Here is a 19,422-nt window from a genome sequence, read left to right as displayed (position 1 = left end):
CTGCCTCACGAGATGTTATAAACGCTGTACGGGTCACATGGGGCGCGACCGCAGCGTATTTGGAAGTATGCGCCCCCCGTGTGACCCTACTCTAAATGCGTTTTGCTGTCCTCATCGCTTCCTCAAAAGGAGGCTGCGAATGGCACAAAAATAATAGTCCCAGTGCTGTAGGGGAACATGTTCAAAACTGTTTGCGTCAAAAATGTTGTTGCCGCAAACAGTTTTGGAAATATCCGCCAGATATTCAACGTGTTTTACAGGAACATGATCCCAGGTTTACGCTAGTTTAGCCAAAGTGGGCGTGGTTATGTAAATTTTCCATTTTCAAAGGGGTGAAGAGTCCATTTTACATGAAAAATGTCATAACCGCTCTTTGCTCATGTACAAATTAGAGATGAGCGAACTTACAGTAAATTCGATTCATCACGAACTTCTCGGCTCGGCAGTTGATGACTTTTCCTGCATAAATTAGTTCAGCTTTCCGGTGCTCCGGAGGGCTGGAAAAGGTGGATACAGTCCTAGGAAATAGTCTCCTAGGACTGTATCCACCTTTTCCAGCCCACCGGAGCACCTGAAAGCTGAACTAATTTATACAGGATAAGTCATCAACTGCCGAGCCGAGAAGTTCGTGACGAATCGAATTTACTGTAAGTTCACTCATCTCTAGAACAAATCAGAAATTATATTTTTTTTTTCTGTAAAAAAAAAAGTGTTATTTAATCAATTATTAAAATATAAATTTACAATTTTTTGGGGCAAATGATAAAAAATATAAAATTTTTTGTTTTCTCATGGTCCCAGCACCTGCGCTCGAGTAATTATGGAATATTTTGCGAGATGCTTCCGTCTAGGGTTTTTTCAGGATTTACAATTTGGCGCCCAATGGCAATTTTTTTTTATTTTTATGTGGCAATTATTTCTGTTACAGCTGCAGAGAGTGAACGAGCTTGCGGGCGTGTTTTTTATTTTTTATTTATTTTTACACACAATGGGGGTTGCCCATAGCGACCAATCAGATTGCTTCTTTCATTTTTAACAAAGCCTCTGCAAAATGAAAGCTGCTATGTGGTTGCTACGGGCAACACTTTTCCTTCGCACAGGTTGTGATAAATCTCCCCCAATGTGCGCACTGATGGACGCGTTTTCACGTTATTTTGCAAAAACACTGCTTTTTTTTTTTTTTACCATTCCCCCCATTGAGCCACATAGTATAAAGCGACCCCTAGTGTCCCAGACTGGAATAACTCCCCCCTTAGGAGAGCAGTAGTAGTTGCTATTGGCAACCAGTAAGGTTGCGCTGATTGGTCGCCATTGGGAACTACGTCATAGCTTTATGTAGGTAAACGCATTTGCTGTTGCCTATAGCAACCAGAGAGAAGCGCTGTCACCGGTTGCTATGGACACCGCACCAACCTAGTGACGGAGAGTCCGCGCGTCCTGTGGAACGTTTAGAGGGCGGGGTCTGATGACGTCACCGGGATAACCAGCTCTGATTGGACAAGGATTCCCCACCTCCCTGTTCCATACGTTCAGGTGACCTCGTCTTGTCATGGCCGCTCTCCTTCGTAGACTCGCCGGAGACTGCCGGCGGGGGTGGCCGGTACTGGCCCGGAGCTCCCGGGGGTGTTCGAGCGGGGGAGTGTCGGTGGACGACACGGTGAACGGGCTGAACGATGAGCAGAAACAGGTGGGAGAACATAGTGTTCACACGGTGCGGAGAGTATATACTGTATACACACAGGGGCGGTGGGTGTTTATATAGACCACAGCGAGTGACGTACATAGCCACAGCAGCCAATCAGAAAGCAGCGCGCGCGACGCCTTGAGAATGAAAGCTGCGACCTGATTGGCGGACCGTGAGTCACGTGACATGGTAACTGTAGTTATGCAACTGCTGGAGGGACTGAAGTCGGGTCGGATCTTCTGCACCTTCACCTGGATTCTCCCTGTCCCCAAAAATGTCACTTTACCTCACTAATACCATCCACCAGACTTGTGCCAGGCATAACTATCTGAGGGCGCCTGTGCTGGAAATAATGGTTTAGACCAGCGGTCTCCAAAATGTGGACCTCCAGCTGTTGCAAAACTACAACTCCCAGCATGCCCGGACTTGTGCCAGGCATAACTAGCTGAGGGCACCTGTGCTGGAAATAATGGTTTAGACCAGCGGTCTCCAAACTGTGGACCTCCAGCTGTTGCAAAACTACAACTCCTAGCATGCCCGGACAGCCGTTGGCTGTCCGGGCATGCTGGGAGTTGTAGTTTTGCGACATGTGGAGGGCCGATGTAAAGTCGGTGATGCTGACAGTAGTTGTCGCAGTAATTTAAAGGTCGCCTATACTTATTAGTCCTGATCCGGTGTATCATGGTTGCCGGTCAGTATTCTCTTTATAGACCGCCATTAGTAGGATTGCATTCATGGCAGATCCCTAACTACAGCACATCCACATCCGTAGTATACAGATAGAGCTGGAGGGGAGGAGTATAACTACTATATATCCTGATCCCATAGAGATAGCAGCAGTATACAGATAGAGCTGGGGGGGGGGGTATAACTACTATATATCCTGATCCCATAGAGATAGCTGCAGTATACAGATAGAGCTGGAGGGGGGGGGGGGTATAACTACTATATATCCTGATCCCATAGAGATAGCAGCAGTATACAGATAGAGCTGGAGGGGAGGTGTATAACTACTATATATCCTGATCCCATAGAGATAGCAGCAGTATACAGATAGAGCTGGGGGGGGGTATAACTACTATATATCCTGATCCCATAGAGATAGCTGCAGTATACAGATAGAGCTGGAGGGGGGGGGGGTATAACTACTATATATCCTGATCCCATAGAGATAGCTGCAGTATACAGATAGAGCTGGAGGGGAGGTGTATAACTACTACATATCCTGATCCCATAGAGATAGCAGCAGTATACAGATAGAGCTGGAGGGGAGGTGTATAACTACTATATATCCTGATCCCATAGAGATAGCAGCAGTATACAGATAGAGCTGGAGGGGAGGTGTATAACTACTATATATCCTGATCCCATAGAGATAGCAGCAGTATACAGATAGAGCTGGGGGGAGGTGTATAACTACTATATGTACTGACCCCATAGAGATAGCAGCAGTATACAGATAGAGCTGGGGGGAGGTGTATAACTACTATATGTACTGACCCCATAGAGATAGCAGCAGTATACAGATAGAGCTGGAGGGGAGGTGTATAACTACTATATATACTGATCCCATAGAGATAGCAGCAGTATACAGATAGAGCTGGAGGGGAGGTGTATAACTACTATATATACTGATCCCATAGAGATAGCAGCAGTATACAGATAGAGCTGGAGAGGAGGTGTATAACTACTACATATCCTGATCCCATAGAGATAGCAGCAGTATACAGATAGAGCTGGAGGGGAGGTGTATAACTACTATATATACTGATCCCATAGAGATAGCAGCAGTATACAGATAGAGCTGGAGGGGAGGTATATAACTACTATATATCCTGATCCCATAGAGATAGCAGCAGTATACAGATAGAGCTGGGGGGGAAGGAGTATAACTACTATATGTACTGACCCCATAGAGATAGCAGCAGTATACAGATAGAGCTGGAGGGGAAGTGTATAACTACTACATATCCTGATCCCATAGAGATAGCAGCAGTATACAGATAGAGCTGGAGGGGAGGTGTATAACTACTATATATCCTGAGCCCATAGAGATAGCAGCAGTATACACATAGAGCTGGAGGGGAGGTGTATAACTACTATATATACTGATCCCATAGAGATAGCAGCAGTATACAGATAGAGCTGGAGGGGAGGTGTATAACTACTATATATACTGATCCCCTAGAGATAGCAGCAGTATACAGATGTCGTATAGATGAGGGGTGATCTGCACACAGCCCAGTACGGCTCCGGTACCTGTATTTAGTCTCCATAATATTATATCAGTATATCGGCCATACTCTTCTTATTGATCCTATGTCCTTATCACAGATGTGTTGTCTCCTCTGTACCTGTGATGGGCGGGGGCAGGGATGTTCCTGATTTGGTGATCATGGAGTTATCCTCTTTCTTTCCTTCAGCTCCGTCATACAATGTACCGGTTCCTTCAGGACCATCTGGCCCCTAAAGCCCAAGAAATAGACCAGGAGAACGAGTTCAGAGACATGAGGGTGAGTGTGTGGGGAATGTGTACAGCCCCTGTGATGTGGGGCCCGGGGCCCATAGCCCTGTGATGTGTCCCCCGGGGCCCATAGCCCTGTGATGTGTCCCCCGGGGCCCATAGCCCCTGTGATGTGTCCCCCGGGGCCCATAGCCCTGTGATGTAGTCACTTTCAGGGGTCACATGGGCTCTGACCAGTCCATGTGACTTTGCCCCCATGACCCTTTTTCCAGTCGTTACTGGGACACCCCACAATACCGTCCGCTCTGAAGATGTCTGACACTTGAAGAAACCCGTCACCTGATCTATGACAAGGATCGACCGATCCTGAAGTCTCCTCCGCCCCCACCTTTCCCTCCTGTAGAGGATCCATAATCCTCCTCCGTATGGGACATTGGAGACGCCGCTCCCCCTGACACCATCTTGTATGGGAATAATTCTATATATTTTCTTTCCAGAACTTTTGGAAGAAGCTCGGAGATCTCGGGGTCCTTGGCATCACAGCTCCCGGTTAGTCCATAATTCACACTTATATAAGCGTCACATACGGTGTAATACACTCACCATAACTGGTATAGACCAGTATACGGAGGGTTAAATTTGTTTATTTCATTCCAATAGATTCCCGAATGGGAATCCAAAAAATCCCTAATTTCCCATATACTTCTTTTTATTGATATTAAAACTCCCATAGGCTTTATTATATGCTACACAATTTTAAGATCAAATAGCGCTGTATGCTCTATTTACTATTGTCATATGACATTGTGTAGCATATAATAAAGCCTGTGGGAGTTTTAATATCAATAAAAAGAAGTATATGGGAAATTAGGGATTTTTTGGATTCCCATTTGGGAATCTATTGGAATGAAATAATCTGTGTCATACACCACACACGTACCGCCCTGTGTCATACACCACACACGTACCGCCCTGTGTCATACACCACACACGTACCGCCCTGTGTCATACACCACACACGTACCGCCCTGTGTCATACACCACACACGTACCGCCCTGTGTCATACACCACACACGTACCGCCCTGTGTCATACACCACACACGTACCGCCCTGTGTCATACACCACACACGTACCGCCCTGTGTCATACACCACACACGTACCGCCCTGTGTCATACACCACACACGTACCGCCCTGTGTCATACACCACACACGTACCGCCCTGTGTCATACACCACACACGTACCGCCCTGTGTCATACACCACACACGTACCGCCCTGTGTCATACACCACACATACCGCTTTACATCTGCTTCCAAGACGAGCCGCTGGGGTCCCACCTCCATTGCGCAAAGATGGCCATACAACGGGTACAAACATTTTCACTGGAGTACCCCTTTAAAGATCTTCCCGTTCTTTGTCTCAGTGGAGTACGGGGGCTCAGGCTTGGGATACCTAGAGCACGTCCTGGTGATGGAGGAGATCTCCCGGGCGTCGGCGGCCGTGGGCCTCAGCTATGGCGCTCACTCCAATCTCTGTGTCAACCAGCTGGTGAGGAACGGAAACGAAGCCCAAAAAGAGAAGTATCTTCCTAAGGTATGGCACCATGGGACCGACTTGTTTCCTAAGTACAGTGCTTCCCAACCAAGGTGCCTCCAGCTGTTGCGAAACTACAACGCCTTCAGCTGTCCAGGCATGCTGGGAGGTTTTGCAACAGCTGGAGGCACCTTAGTTGGGAAACACTGCCTTAGTTTATCCCATCCTCTGATCATGTGTATTTCAGATACATTTCCCAATGGGCAAGCTTCCTGTAGGTTAATGTGTACCTACCATACCATAAATGGGCACTGTCATTTGCAAACTTTTTAAATAATAACATTATCTATACTATATAAATATTTATATACACTTAAAAATGTGTATATTTTTGGGTAAAAAATTCTATCTTGTCCTCAGTGTACAGAGCCCCGCTTGTCCTCAGTGTACAGAGCCCCTCTTGTCCTCAGTGTACAGAGCCCCTCTTGTCCTCAGTGTACAGAGCCCCGCCTGTCCTCAGTGTACAGAGCCCTGCTTGTCCTCAGTGTACAGAGCCCTGCTTGTCCTCAGTGTACAGAGCCCCGCTTGTCCTCAGTGTACAGAGCCCCGCTTGTCCTCAGTGTACAGAGCCCCGCTTGTCCTCAGTGTACAGAGCCCCGCTTGTCCTCAGTGTACAGAGCCCCGCTTGTCCTCAGTGTACAGAGCCCCGCTTGTCCTCAGTGTACAGAGCCCCGCTTGTCCTCAGTGTACAGGGCCCCGCTTGTCCTCAGTGTACAGGGCCCCGCTTGTCCTCAGTGTACAGGGCCCCGCTTGTCCTCAGTGTACAGGGCCCCGCTTGTCCTCGGTGTACAGGGCCCCGCTTGTCCTCGGTGTACAGGCCCCCGCTTGTCCTCGGTGTACAGAGCCCCCGCTTGTCCTCGGTGTACAGAGCCCCCGCTTGTCCTCGGTGTACAGAGCCCCCGCTTGTCCTCGGTGTACAGAGCCCCCGCTTGTCCTCGGTGTACAGAGCCCCGCTTGTCCTCGGTGTACAGAGCCCCCGCTTGTCCTCGGTGTACAGAGCCCCGCTTGTCCTCGGTGTACAGAGCCCCCGCTTGTCCTCGGTGTACAGAGCCCCCGCTTGTCCTCGGTGTACAGAGCCCCCGCTTGTCCTCGGTGTACAGAGCCCCCGCTTGTCCTCGGTGTACAGAGCCCCCGCTTGTCCTCGGTGTACAGAGCCCCCGCTTGTCCTCGGTGTACAGAGCCCCCGCTTGTCCTCGGTGTACAGAGCCCCCGCTTGTCCTCGGTGTACAGAGCCCCCGCTTGTCCTCGGTGTACAGAGCCCCCGCTTGTCCTCGGTGTACAGAGCCCCCGCTTGTCCTCGGTGTACAGAGCCCCCGCTTGTCCTCGGTGTACAGAGCCCCCGCTTGTCCTCGGTGTACAGGCCCCCGCTTGTCCTCGGTGTACAGAGCCCCGCTTGTCAACCCAAAAATAAAGATATTTTTAAACCAATGTATATTACAATTATACATATAGGCCGCGATTTATCAATCTGTCTGAGACAGAAACTGTAGTGATTTTCCCAATCAACCAATCACAGCTATGCTTTATATCTTAAGAAGCTCTGGTAAAATGAAAGCTGAGCCGTGATTGGTTGTTATGAGCAAATCGCTCAAGTTTTAGTTCCAGATTGATAAATCTGAGCTATAATGTTATTTTCTACATCATGTAAAAAGTTTCCCAATGACATTGGCCATTCAACAAATACCTGAACGCCTTGATACATCAAAAGCATCCAAAAATTCATCAAAAATTCTTAGTCTCCTTTTGAAGTAAAATTTATAGGACTAAAAAATATCAAATAAAAATATATAATTTTTTTTCCCCAGCTGATCAGCGGCGAACACATTGGAGCTCTAGCCATGAGTGAACCGAATTCGGGATCTGACGTGGTCTCCATGAGGCTGAAAGCAGAGAAGAAAGGTAAGTGCTGACATTTACGGGGATAACACACACAGTGAGGTCAAAGGACAGTATTTTCTGGGCTGTTTTTAACTAAATTTAGCAAGATGCTTTTTGGCAAGCCTTGGGAACAAAGGCACAATAGACTAGAAGGGTGACCTATGGACTGGGAAACTTTTCTGGGCGTGCTCTGTGACCTGTGCAGATGTCATTCCACTTGGAGGGGGAGGCTGAGCTGTGACCATTAGCTATTGTGAATAGATGTCTGATCTACATACTGGTGTCACCTTTCATAGCACTCCTGTCTGTGATGATAAGGAGGAGACTATGGGAAAGTCATCTTTACATAACAAAAAAGTCTCAGCTTAGGCTGCATTCACACCACGTTTTTTTTACATACGGGTGCCGGATCCGGCGGGGAGAGGGGCAAACGAGGGCGCTCCCGTACCCCAGCCGGATCAGCCCGTGACTCCATTTACTTTAATGAACCAACCGGAGTCAAACGGTGACTCCGGTCGGCTCAGTTTTGGACCGGACCTAAAACCGTAGTATACTACGGTTTTAGGTCCGGTCAGGAAACCGCATACGGGTCAAAACTGAGCCGACCGGAGTGACCGTCGGCTCATTAAAGTAAATGGAGTCACGGGCTGATCTGGCTGGGGTACGGGAGCGCCGGTTTGCCCCTCCCCCCGCCGGATCCGTATGTAAAAAAACGTGGTGTGAATGCAGCCTTAGTTTTAGGCCTAGTTGGCAGAATTAAAACTGCAAGGCTTTAGAACTATTTGAAATATTATAGATAGTAAAGTGGAAGAAATCATAAAAAAAAATCTTTAAAAAATGATGTTTAACATAAAAAGTGGATTTAAATATTTTGTTATTTTTTTTATGACCGATTCCCTTTAACACCTTAACAACACAAGGTATACATGTGCGCCGTGGTCCGGGTGTACATTGTAAGAAGTGCGGTCACTAGCTGAGCATATTTCAGAGCATTAGCGGTGATTTTAGATGTCACGGTCGCACTGATGTCTGACATTAGTGGTGAGTCCCGGCTGCTGAAAGCAGCCGGGACTCGCCACTAATGTCAGACATCAGCTCAATCGTGACCTCTAAAATCTATAAACACAGTTGCCGCTTAAAGGAGTAGTGTAGTGAAAAATAACTTATCCCCTATGATTTGGATAGGGGGATAAGTTATAGATCTCGGGGGGGGTCCGACCGCTGCGACACCGTGCGATCTCCTGAACAGGACCCCGGCAGTCTGCTGGAAGACGGTGTAGAGGTACATGGATGGGGGCGCGCTGGCCACGGCTTCCTGCGGGGGTCAGAACTGCCACTTTGGAAAGTGGATAAGTCATTTTTCTGTACAGTCCCTTCCTGTCTCTGTGCTGTCTGCTCACCGCTCCAACAACGGTAAACGGAAAAATAAAACGGTTCTAGGGGTCAGAAGAGGATGATTTGAAGCACACAAATTTTCTTAGTAAAATAGTAAAATAAAACAAATTTAGAAGTAGTAAAACAAACCTATATAAATTGCTTATCATTGTAATCGTATGGACCGAGAGAATAAAGGTAAGAAGGTGTCAGTGTAAAGGGGTACTCCACTGCCACGTAGTCTGAAACATTAAGTTCCGAATGCTGGGTACGGGCTGCGGGGGTCGTGAAGTCACACCACGCCCCCTCAATGCAAGTCTATGGGAGGGGGGCGTGACGTCCGTCACGCCCCCCTCCCATAGACTTGCATTGAGGGGGTGTGACATCACGAGTGGTGTGGCGTCAGGACCCCCCGCACCCAGCATCCTGAACTAAACGTTCCGGACGCTGGGGCAGTGGAGTACCCCTTTAACCATGAAGCACACTGCGTCGTAGATCGTCGTAGATCTGGCCTCGTCGTAGATCGTTGTAGATCTGGCCTCATCGTAGATCTTGTGGTAAGATGATTGATGTCATTACCAAGTGCAATTGGTCCCGCATAAAACAAGCCTCATATGGGTCTGTGGTTGGAAAATGTAAGAGTTGCAGCAGTTAAAAGGCAGCAAAAAAAAAAAAGTGAAAAATCGCTGCGTCCTCAAGGGGTTAAATCCTGTGACCCTGTCTGTTCCCAGGTGACTACTACGTCCTGAATGGCAATAAGTTTTGGATCACCAACGGGCCGGATGCCGACGTGGTTATTGTTTATGCAAAGACCGACTCCAAGGTCAAGCCGGCGGCCCACGGGATCACGGCCTTCATCGTGGAGAAGGTGGAGGAGCCGAGACCATGAGTCTTCTCTCTGATGGCTATTGACAAATTCTTCATGGTTTTTTAATGCTCTTTCTTTAGGGGACGCCAGGGTTCAGCACCGCGCAGAAACTCGACAAGCTGGGAATGAGAGGATCCAACACGTGTGAGCTCGTATTTGAAGACTGCAAGATCCCAGGTGACTAGATCCAGACCTTTGCCGGATGATGGCCTGTGCCTTACAATGGCCCGTGCCTTACAATGGCCCGTGCCTTACAATGGCCTGTGCCTTACAATGGCCCGTGCCTTACAATGGCCCGTGCCTTACAATGGCCCGTGCCTTACAATGGCCTGTGCCTTACAATGGCCCGTGCCTTACAATGGCCCGTGCCTTACAATGGCCCGTGCCTTACAATGGCCCGTGCCTTACAATGGCCCGTGCCTTACAATGGCCCGTGCCTTACAATGGCCCGTGCCTTACAATGGCCCGTGCCTTACAATGGCGTGTGCCGGACGGTGGCGTGTGCCTTACAATGGCCTGTGCCTTACAATGGCCCGTGCCTTACAATGGCCCGTGCCTTACAATGGCCTGTGCCTTACAATGGCGTGTGCCGGACGGTGGCCTGTGCCGGACGGTGGCGTGTGCCGGACGGTGGCCTGTGTCTTTCATGTGTATTTTTAGACCTTAACGTTGCATTCCTTAACAGAGAAGAACATGCTGGGGCACAAGGGGAAGGGAGTGTACGTCCTGATGAGCGGTCTGGACCTGGAGCGGCTGGTGCTCAGCGGGGGCCCACTGGGGTAAGTCTTATAACCTGTTTTTTCTTTGTTTTGTGCTTTTTTACCCCAGTTTTCTGGTGACCACAGAGATAAATCTCCTCCTCTGTGTTCACTGTTTTCTATGAATTGCTTTGTATATTATAATAGTAATAAATATAACATTGTGTAAATATCATTGACTCTGCTACAGTACAATAAATAGAATGACATCATCTAGATCAGGGATTCCTAATCAGCGTGCCCCCAGCTGTTGCAAAACTACAACTCCCAGCATGCCTGGACAACCGTTATCCTCCAACCCCTATAAGACTTTTTTTATTTTTCCATATACGGGGTAATTGTCTGCGCTGTGATCTGTAGTTTTTTCTGTATCGTTTTTGTTTTAATGGGACTTTTTGATCACTTTTTATTTCATTTTTTCCTGATATATGATGGGACCAATATTCAGCATGTTTGGCGTTTTTGGTTTTTTTTTTTTTTACGTTTACAACCACGACTATTTTCGCTCATCAGGGAGCGGCGTTGAGTGTCTGACTGATAGTAGCCAACACCGCGCTCGCTCTAAAGGGGTACTCCTGTGGAAATTATTATTTTTTTTTAAATCAACTGGTGCCAAAAAGTGAAACAGATTTGTAAATGATTTCTATTTAAAAATCTTAATCCTTCCAGTACTTATCAGCTGCTGTATGCTCCACAGGAAGTTGTGTAATTATTTCCAATCTGACCACAGTGCTCTCTGCTGCCACCTCTGTCCATGTCAGGAACTGTCCAGAGCAGCATATGTTTGCTATGGGGATTTGCTCCTGCTCTGGACAGTTATTAAAATGGACAGAGATGTCAGCAGAGAGCACTGTGCTCGTGATGTCAGCAGAGAGCTCTGTGTCCCAAAAAGACAATTATTTCATCTGTAGTATTCAGCAGCTAATAAGTACTGGAAAGATTAAGAATTTTTTATAGAAGTAATTTGGAATTTTGTGCACCTTTTAATAAACCTCTTTGATATCGCAGCATCCAGGATTGTCTGGACTATAAAAATATGATAGTATTTATCATGCATGGTGAAGGGCATAAATGGGGGGGGAAAGAATTGATCAAAAAGTCACATGTACCCCAAAATGGTATCAATAAAATCCTTTTTTTTTATTTTATTTTTTTTCTTTCTGTCATCCTTCAGTATCATGCAGTCTGTGCTGGATCACGCCATCCCTTATCTTCACACCAGAGAGGCCTTTGGTCAGAAAATTGGACATTTCCAGGTAAAAATCTATTGGGATATTCGGTTAGTTATCATTTTAAATCCGACCATACACCTTTAAGCAATTAAGCGTTTCTCCAAACGGTGGCAGGTTTTGTAGAGGCGCAGGGAGAACGCAAGTTCCATGCAAGGTTCAAGAAATCAGAGTTAGTACCCGACGTGTTTCGCAGCTACCAGACACTTCCTCAGGGAGATCTGTGAGACCTGAGGAAGTTGGTGGTGACTGCGAAACGCGTTGCATTCTGGATAATAAACTTATATTTTCCTGGCCCTTGTGTGGAAGTTCTCCACGCCTCTACAGGTCCTGTACTTTTTTGAGGAACTCCTAAATTGCTGTTTGAGGACGGGAGTGCAGCAAGGAGACGTAGGTTGTCGTATATTGCGATTGCCAACAGACAACCACCCATGTCTCGTATTGTAACTCTGCTCCATATAAAGCGGTACTCCACCCCCAGACATCTTATCCCATGTCCAAAGGATAGGGGATAAGATGTCTGATCACTGGGGGTCCTGCTGCTGGGTACCCCCGGGATCTCCCTGCTGCACCCGGCGTTCCTTTAGAGCATCAGGTGCAGCACTGGAGACTCGTGACATCACAGCCCCTTCCATAGATTTGCATTGAGGGGGCGGGGCCATGACGTCACGAGCCTCCGCATCGCCAGTCATCCGGCATGGTGCAAAGTTTGCTCCGTGCCCCGGATGTCTGGGGTGCCGCAGCCGAGATTGTGGGGGTCCCCAGCGGCGGGACCCCTGCGATCAGACATCTTATCCCCTATAGGGTATACGATGTCTAGGGGCGGAGTACCCTTTTAAAGGGGTACTCCCCTGGAAATTTTTTTTTTTTTTTTTAATCAACTGGTGCCAGAAAGTTAAACAGATTTGTAAATTACTTCTATTAAAAAACCTTAATCCTTCCAGTATTTATCAGCTTCTTTATGCTATAGAGGAAGTTCTTTCCTTTCTTCCTGACCACAGTGCTCTCTGCTGACACCTCTGTCCATGTCAGGAACTGTCCAGAGTAGGACAAAATCCCCATAGCAAACCTCTCCTACTCCGGACAGTTCCTGACATGGACAGAGATGGCAGCAGAGAGAACTGTGGTCAGACAGAAAGGAAATTGAAAAAGAAAATAATTTCCTCTGTAGTATTCAGCAGCTGATAATTACTGGAAGTATTAAGATTTTTTAATAGAAGTCATTTACAAATCTGTTTAACTTTCTGGCACCAGTTGATTTAAAAAAGAAAATGCTTTCCAGTTGAGTACCCCTTTTAAGTATATTGAGACAAGTTGTAATACCACGCACAACCTGAGGACAGGTGTGGCGCTGTTTTTGGAATTCTGTTGAATACCGTGTAGGTCCTAGGTCTCCAAACTGTGGACCTCCAGCTGTTGCAAAACTACAACCCCCAGCATGCCCGGACAGCCAACGGCTGTCCGGGCATGCTGGAAGTTGTAGTTTTGCAACAGCTGGAGGTCCACAGTTTAGACAACCACTGGTGTAGGGTTATCAGAACGTGTCTATATGTGATCTCCCTTTTTTTCCCTCTGGCAGCTCATGCAGGGAAAGATGGCGGATATGTACACACGTCTGGCCGCGTGCCGTCAGTACATCTACAATGTGGCCAGAGCATGCGATAAGGGGCACTGTAACGCTAAGGTAAGTAGGGCCGGTAGGTAAAAAGAACTAAACACCGTGTTGGGGACCTCAGTAAATCAAGGACTAAAAAGTTTTTTTGGGTATTTTGTGTCCTTTTTCCCTAGGATTGTGCTGGGGTCATCCTGTACTCAGCTGAATGTGCTACTCAGGTGGCTCTCGATGGCATCCAGTGTCTAGGTAAGTGGGGGGGGGGGGGGGGTACCTATCTGGATAAATATACCCAGAAACCTATAATATATTGTCTTTTTTCAAGGACCCTTTTTTCCATAGTCTCTTACTGTAAAGAATCCTCAATCATTATATCATGTGGAGAGAGATCCATAGGGTCACTGCTCTTACAGTAAATAATCCTCCATCATTACATCATGTGGAGAGAGATCCATAGTCTCTTACAGTAAATAATCCTCCATCCTTATATCATGTGGAGAGAGATCCATAGTCTCACTGCTCTTACAGTAAAGAATCTTCCATCATTATATCATGTGGAGAGAGATCCATAGGGTCACTGCTCTTACAGTAAATAATCCTCCATCATTACATCATGTGGAGAGAGATCCATAGTCTCTTACAGTAAATAATCCTCCATCCTTATATCATGTGGAGAGAGATCCATAGTCTCACTGCTCTTACAGTAAAGAATCTTCCATCATTATATCATGTGGAGAGAGATCCATAGGGTCACTGCTCTTACAGTAAATAATCCTCCATCATTACATCATGTGGAGAGAGATCCATAGTCTCTTACAGTAAATAATCCTCCATCCTTATATCATGTGGAGAGAGATCCATAGTCTCACTGCTCTTACAGTAAATAATCCTCCATCCTTATATCATGTGGAGAGAGATCCATAGTCTCACTGCTCTTACAGTAAAGAATCTTCCATCATTATATCATGTGGAGAGAGATCCATAGTCTCACTGCTCTTACAGTAAATAATCCTCCATCATTACATCATGTGGAGAGAGATCCATAGTCTCTTACAGTAAATATTCCATCATTACATCATGTGGAGAGAGATCCATAGTCTCTTACAGTAAATAATCTTCCATCATTACTGTAAGAGCAGTGAGACTATGGATCTCTCTCCACATGATGTAATGATGGAAGTTTCTTTACTGTAAGAGCAGTGAGATCATGGATCTCTCCCCACATGATGTAATGATAGAAGATTCTTTACTGTAAGAGCAGTGAGACTATGGAACTCTCCACATGATGTAAAGAATCTGCCATCATTAAATCATGTGGAGAAAGTTTCATAGTCTCATTGCTCTTACAGTAAAGAATCCTCCATCATTAAATCATGTGGAGTGAGATCCATAGTCTCACTGCTCTTACAGTAAAGAATCTTCCATCATTGCTAGAGATGAGCGAAGTTACAGTGATTTGATTCGTCTAAAAACTTCTCGGCTCGGCGGTTGATGACTTCCTGTGTAAATTAGTTCAACTTTCAGGTGCTCCGGGGGCTGGAAAAGGTGGATACAGTCCTAGGAGAGTCTCCAGCCACCGGAGCACCTGAAAACTGAACTCATTTATGCAGGATAAAGTCAGCAACTGCCGAGCGGAGAAGTTTGTGGCGAATCGAATCACTGTAACTTCCCTCATCTCTAATCATTACATCATGTGGAGAGTTCCATAGTCTCACTGCTCTTACAGTAAAGAATCTTCCATCATTATATCATGTGGGGAGAGATCCATAGTCTCACTGCTCTTACAGTAAAGAATCTTCCATCATTACATCATGTGGGGAGAGATCCATAGTCTCACTGCTCTTACAGTAAAGAATCTTCCATCATTACATCATGTGGGGAGAGATCCATAGTCTCACTGCTCTTACAGTAAAGAATCTTCCATCATTACATCATGTGGAGAGAATCATATATAGGTACATGTATGGTTTGCGTTGTCAAAACCGCACTGCAGGGATCGTGATGCTGATCCTTTTCTTTATGTCATGTGACAGCAGAGGGGAGGCTAGACATTGGGAAGTCTCAGGCAAAAGGCGAACGTGAGGCCCTCACTGACACTGATGATTCAGATTTGCTCCCTAGTAGTTTGGTAGGGAATCCCCCCCCCCCCCCTAAGGGTGCGATCACACTATGCAGTTCCTGCGGAATTCCACGTGGTGAACTTTTGCATCAGTGTGAATGGGTTTCCGCGAGACGCGTTCACACTGAGCAAATTCCACCGCTGAAATTGTTCCGCATAGAGAATGAACATTCTTTGTGCGGAATTTCGGGAGCACTGCATAGCTGTCAATGGTGACGGCCCAGTGCCGCGGGGTCCTACTGCCGACGGCGGATGCCAGGCTGAATCTCCACTCGCTGAATTCCGCGAGCGGAGATTCAGTTAGTGTTCAGCTGTGTGAACGCATCCTAATAGGTAGAAGTCCCCAGCAAGTAGGTAGGTAGGTAGGGAAACCCATAATACTAAGAATTGGGGCGCTCTGGGTCATGGATAACTGAGGCACACTGTGAACTGGTTTAGTTACAAATATAAGGATCACTGACTGACTGGCGGGTTGCGGGGCCCTCGCTCGTCGCTTACGTCAAACCAATAAACAGTTACAGGTATGTGGTAATAATAATCTCCTGTCACCCAAGTACAGTCCATAATGTAGTGTAACCATCTGTTGCTATGGGCAACCACCTGTAGATACAGTCCCAGCAGATGATCCTGTAAGTCTCTAAACCAAAATGCACGAACCACTTATGGTCCGGAATGTACCGTGTTATAAGCGGCGAGCAGGGGCCCCGCAACCCGCCAGTCATCCAGTGTCTCATTATTTGTATATAATAAATGATCCTTCTATTTATAACGAGACCAGTTCACAGTGGGACCCAGAGCGACACAATCCCCAGTATTATTTGTTGTCACCCGGTATAGGGGACTGTCTGTCTCTCCTACTCCTTCTACAGGTAGGGAACCCCCCCCCCCTATCAGGTAGAAGCCCCACAGTAGGTAGGGACCCCCCCCCCCCCCCATTGTGTAGAAGCCCCTAAAGGATATGAAGGTAGGAAATATTCCCCCCCCCCCCCCATTATGTAGCCTCCAGAAGATAGATAGGAAGGGAAAACCCTCCTATTAGGTAGAAGCCACGCAGTAGGTAGGAAATCCCCCCCCCCCCCCTTCTCCTATTAGGTAGAAGACCCCAGAAGATAGATAGGTAGGGAACTCCCCATCCCTATTAGGTAAAAGGAGGCAGTCCGCGAGAGGGAAGGGGGAGGGGAAACGGTCAGTGTGAGGGAAGGGGGGGCAGGGGAAACGGTCATTGGGAGGGAAGGGGGGGGCAGGGGAAACGGTCAGTGTGAGGGAAGGGGGGGGCAGGGGAAACGGTCAGTGTGAGGGAAGGTGGGGGCAGGGGAAATGGTCAGCGTGAGGGAAGGGAAAACGGTCAGTGTGAGGGAAGGGGGGCAGGGGAAATGGTCAGTGTGAGGGAGGGGGCAGGGGAAGTGGTCAGTGTGAGGGAGGGGGCAGGGGAAGTGGTCAGTGTGAGGGAGGGGACAGGGGAAGTGGTCAGTGTGAGGGAGGGGGGGGCAGGGGAAGTGGTCAGTGTGAGGGAAGGGGGGGCAGGGGATATGGTCAGTGTGAGGGAAGGGGGGGGGGCAGGGGAAATGGTCAGTGTGAGGGAAGGGGGGGCAGGGGAAGTGGTCAGTGTGAGGGAAGGGGGGGCAGGGGATATGGTCAGTGTGAGGGAAGGGGGGGCAGGGGAAGTGGTCAGTGTGAGGGAAGGGGGGGGCAGGGGAAGTGGTCAGTGTGAGGGAAGGGGGGGCAGGGGATATGGTCAGTGTGAGGGAAGGGGGGGCAGGGGAAGTGGTCAGTGTGACAGAGGTTGCAGTCAGTGTGGGGTGATACATGGGGGGTCTGTATAGCGGTGAGTATTATGCTGGGTTGATCTTTTTATTCTCAGACCCCGGCAGCACTAAGCCCCATTTCGATCCTGCTGATATGGATGATCTATGCTGAGGAGCGGCCATTATTGTGTTGTAAAGGGTAAAACCCCTTCAGTGCGTTGGTTGATCTGACAGACCTGGTTTCTCTTTGCAGGAGGCAATGGCTATATAAATGATTACCCGATGGGCCGCCTCCTTCGTGACGCCAAACTCTACGAGATCGGGGCCGGAACCAGCGAGGTGCGGAGACTGATCATCGGCAGGGCCTTCAATGCGCTGTACAAGTAACCGGCCGTCCTGGGATGTGATGTCGGAGATCAGGAATGACCTCAGGACTCCTCTGTAAGCCTTACCCCAATGTGTGAGCGGCCGCACACTACAACATGGCGGGAGGACGGAGCGGGGACACAGTACAACATGGCGGGAGGACGGAGCGGGGACACAGTACAACATGGTGGGAGGACGGAGCGGGGACACAGTACAACATGGCGGGAGGACGGAGCGGGGACACAGTACAACATGGTGGGAGGACGGAGCGGGGACACAGTACAACATGGCGGGAGGACGGAGCGGCCACGGACACCATCTATGTGAATGTCTTATGGTGGGGGATATAGAACAATGGATGCTTTATTTTTATCTGCGGCTTTAATCACTGCCTCATCCCTATGGAACCAATAATGGAGTCCATGTGAATTGTTTGCGCTGGGGACAAGGAATAAACCATCTATCATTGGGGTGTTGTCCGTCTTATTCCTTTTTACTCCTCTAATGGACTAAACCGCGCCGTAAATCCGCTCAGTGATGATGGACGATGGCGATAAAACTGGAGAACGGTTCCCATCATATCTTATAATCAATTACTAAAAAGACCCAAACTGTGGAAATCCGCCCCAAATCCTAACAAACCTGCAACAAAAAGACTTCAGGGAGGACACTTAAAGGGTTACTCTGGTATCAGGGAATCATTTTTACATAAAACGAACAACCCAAGACATATAACTTACTAATAAAATGTTATCGATTTATAATTGTACTGATTTCATCATTTTATTGCTTTATTCACCCTTGACAGGAAGTTGTGTAGTCCTCTGATTGTCACTGTGGAGTTGTCCCAGCAGCTCCTCTCTCTCTTCTGACAGGAAGTTGCATAGTCTTCTCATTGTCAGTGTGGTGTTGTCTCAGCAGCTCCCTGACTCCTCCCTTCCTTCTATAAGGAAGTTGTGTAGTCCTCTCATTGTCACTGTGGAGTTGTCTCAGCAGCTCCTCCCTCTCCCCTGAAAGGAAGTTGTGTAATCTTCTCATTATCACTGTGGAATTGTCTCAGCAGCTCCCCAGCTCCTCCTTTTCTCTCCCATCAGGAAGTTGTGTAGTCCTTTCATTGTCACTGTGGAGTTGTCTCAGCAGCTCCTCCCTCTCCCCTGAAAGGAAGTTGTGTAGTCCTTTCATTGTCACTGTGGAGTTGTCCCAGTAGCTCCTCTCTCTCCTGACAGGAAGTTGCATAGTCTTCTCATTGTCACTGTGGAGTTTTCTCAGTAGCTCTCTGGCTCCTCCCTCCCTCCTATCAGGAAGTTGTGTAGTCCTCTCTTTGTCATTGTGGAGTTGTCTCAACAGCTCCCCGGCTCCTCCCTCTCTCCTAAAGATAAGGCATCACCCTGTGTTGTCTGAGGAGGCATGGCTGAATCTTGTCTCTTAGCTCTAGCCCCGCCCCCTCAGTGATGTCATCACTTCTGACCGGCCCACTCAGTCTATATCACATTTCCCTGCTATAAACACATATATACATATATCTTTATTTGGACATTTAGGGATAAATAAGGTGTGGTTAGAGCACTACCACATACAGAGGAGCAGACAGGGAATGACTACAACAGGTTCTGCAGATTTACTGTCTGCAGGGCAATAGTCTGCTGTGATAGATGTTCAGTAGCAGCTCATCCTATGTTGCAAAACTACTACTCCTAGCATGCCTGGACAGCCAACGGCTGTCCGG

General features: G+C 47.8%; 1 protein-coding gene across 2 annotated transcripts; it reads left to right on the top strand.

Moving 5' to 3' along the window:
• The first annotated feature begins 1,413 nt into the window (after positions 1-1,413).
• IVD (isovaleryl-CoA dehydrogenase) lies at positions 1,414-18,168 on the top strand. Of its 2 annotated transcripts, none has more exons than XM_056546845.1 (12): positions 1,414-1,687; positions 4,108-4,197; positions 4,646-4,697; positions 5,578-5,747; positions 7,553-7,646; positions 9,731-9,867; positions 9,948-10,044; positions 10,553-10,646; positions 11,800-11,881; positions 13,434-13,538; positions 13,643-13,715; positions 17,584-18,168. In XM_056546845.1, exons 1-12 carry the CDS (start codon positions 1,550-1,552, stop codon positions 17,715-17,717), a joined length of 1,266 nt encoding a protein of 421 aa, XP_056402820.1. In that variant the 5' UTR covers positions 1,414-1,549; the 3' UTR covers positions 17,718-18,168. The 2 variants fall into 2 exon arrangements, with proteins under 2 accessions (XP_056402820.1, XP_056402822.1); XM_056546847.1 differs by lacking the exon at positions 1,414-1,687 and adding an exon at positions 2,228-2,375.
• Positions 18,169-19,422: the final 1,254 nt, after the last annotated feature.

The sequence above is a fragment of the Hyla sarda genome, chromosome 11, assembly GCF_029499605.1.
Source record: "Hyla sarda isolate aHylSar1 chromosome 11, aHylSar1.hap1, whole genome shotgun sequence".
Classification (NCBI taxonomy): Eukaryota; Metazoa; Chordata; class Amphibia; order Anura; family Hylidae; genus Hyla; species Hyla sarda.
The sequence above is the reverse complement of the archived record's forward strand: the minus strand, read 5'-3'. Positions and strand labels throughout refer to the sequence as shown.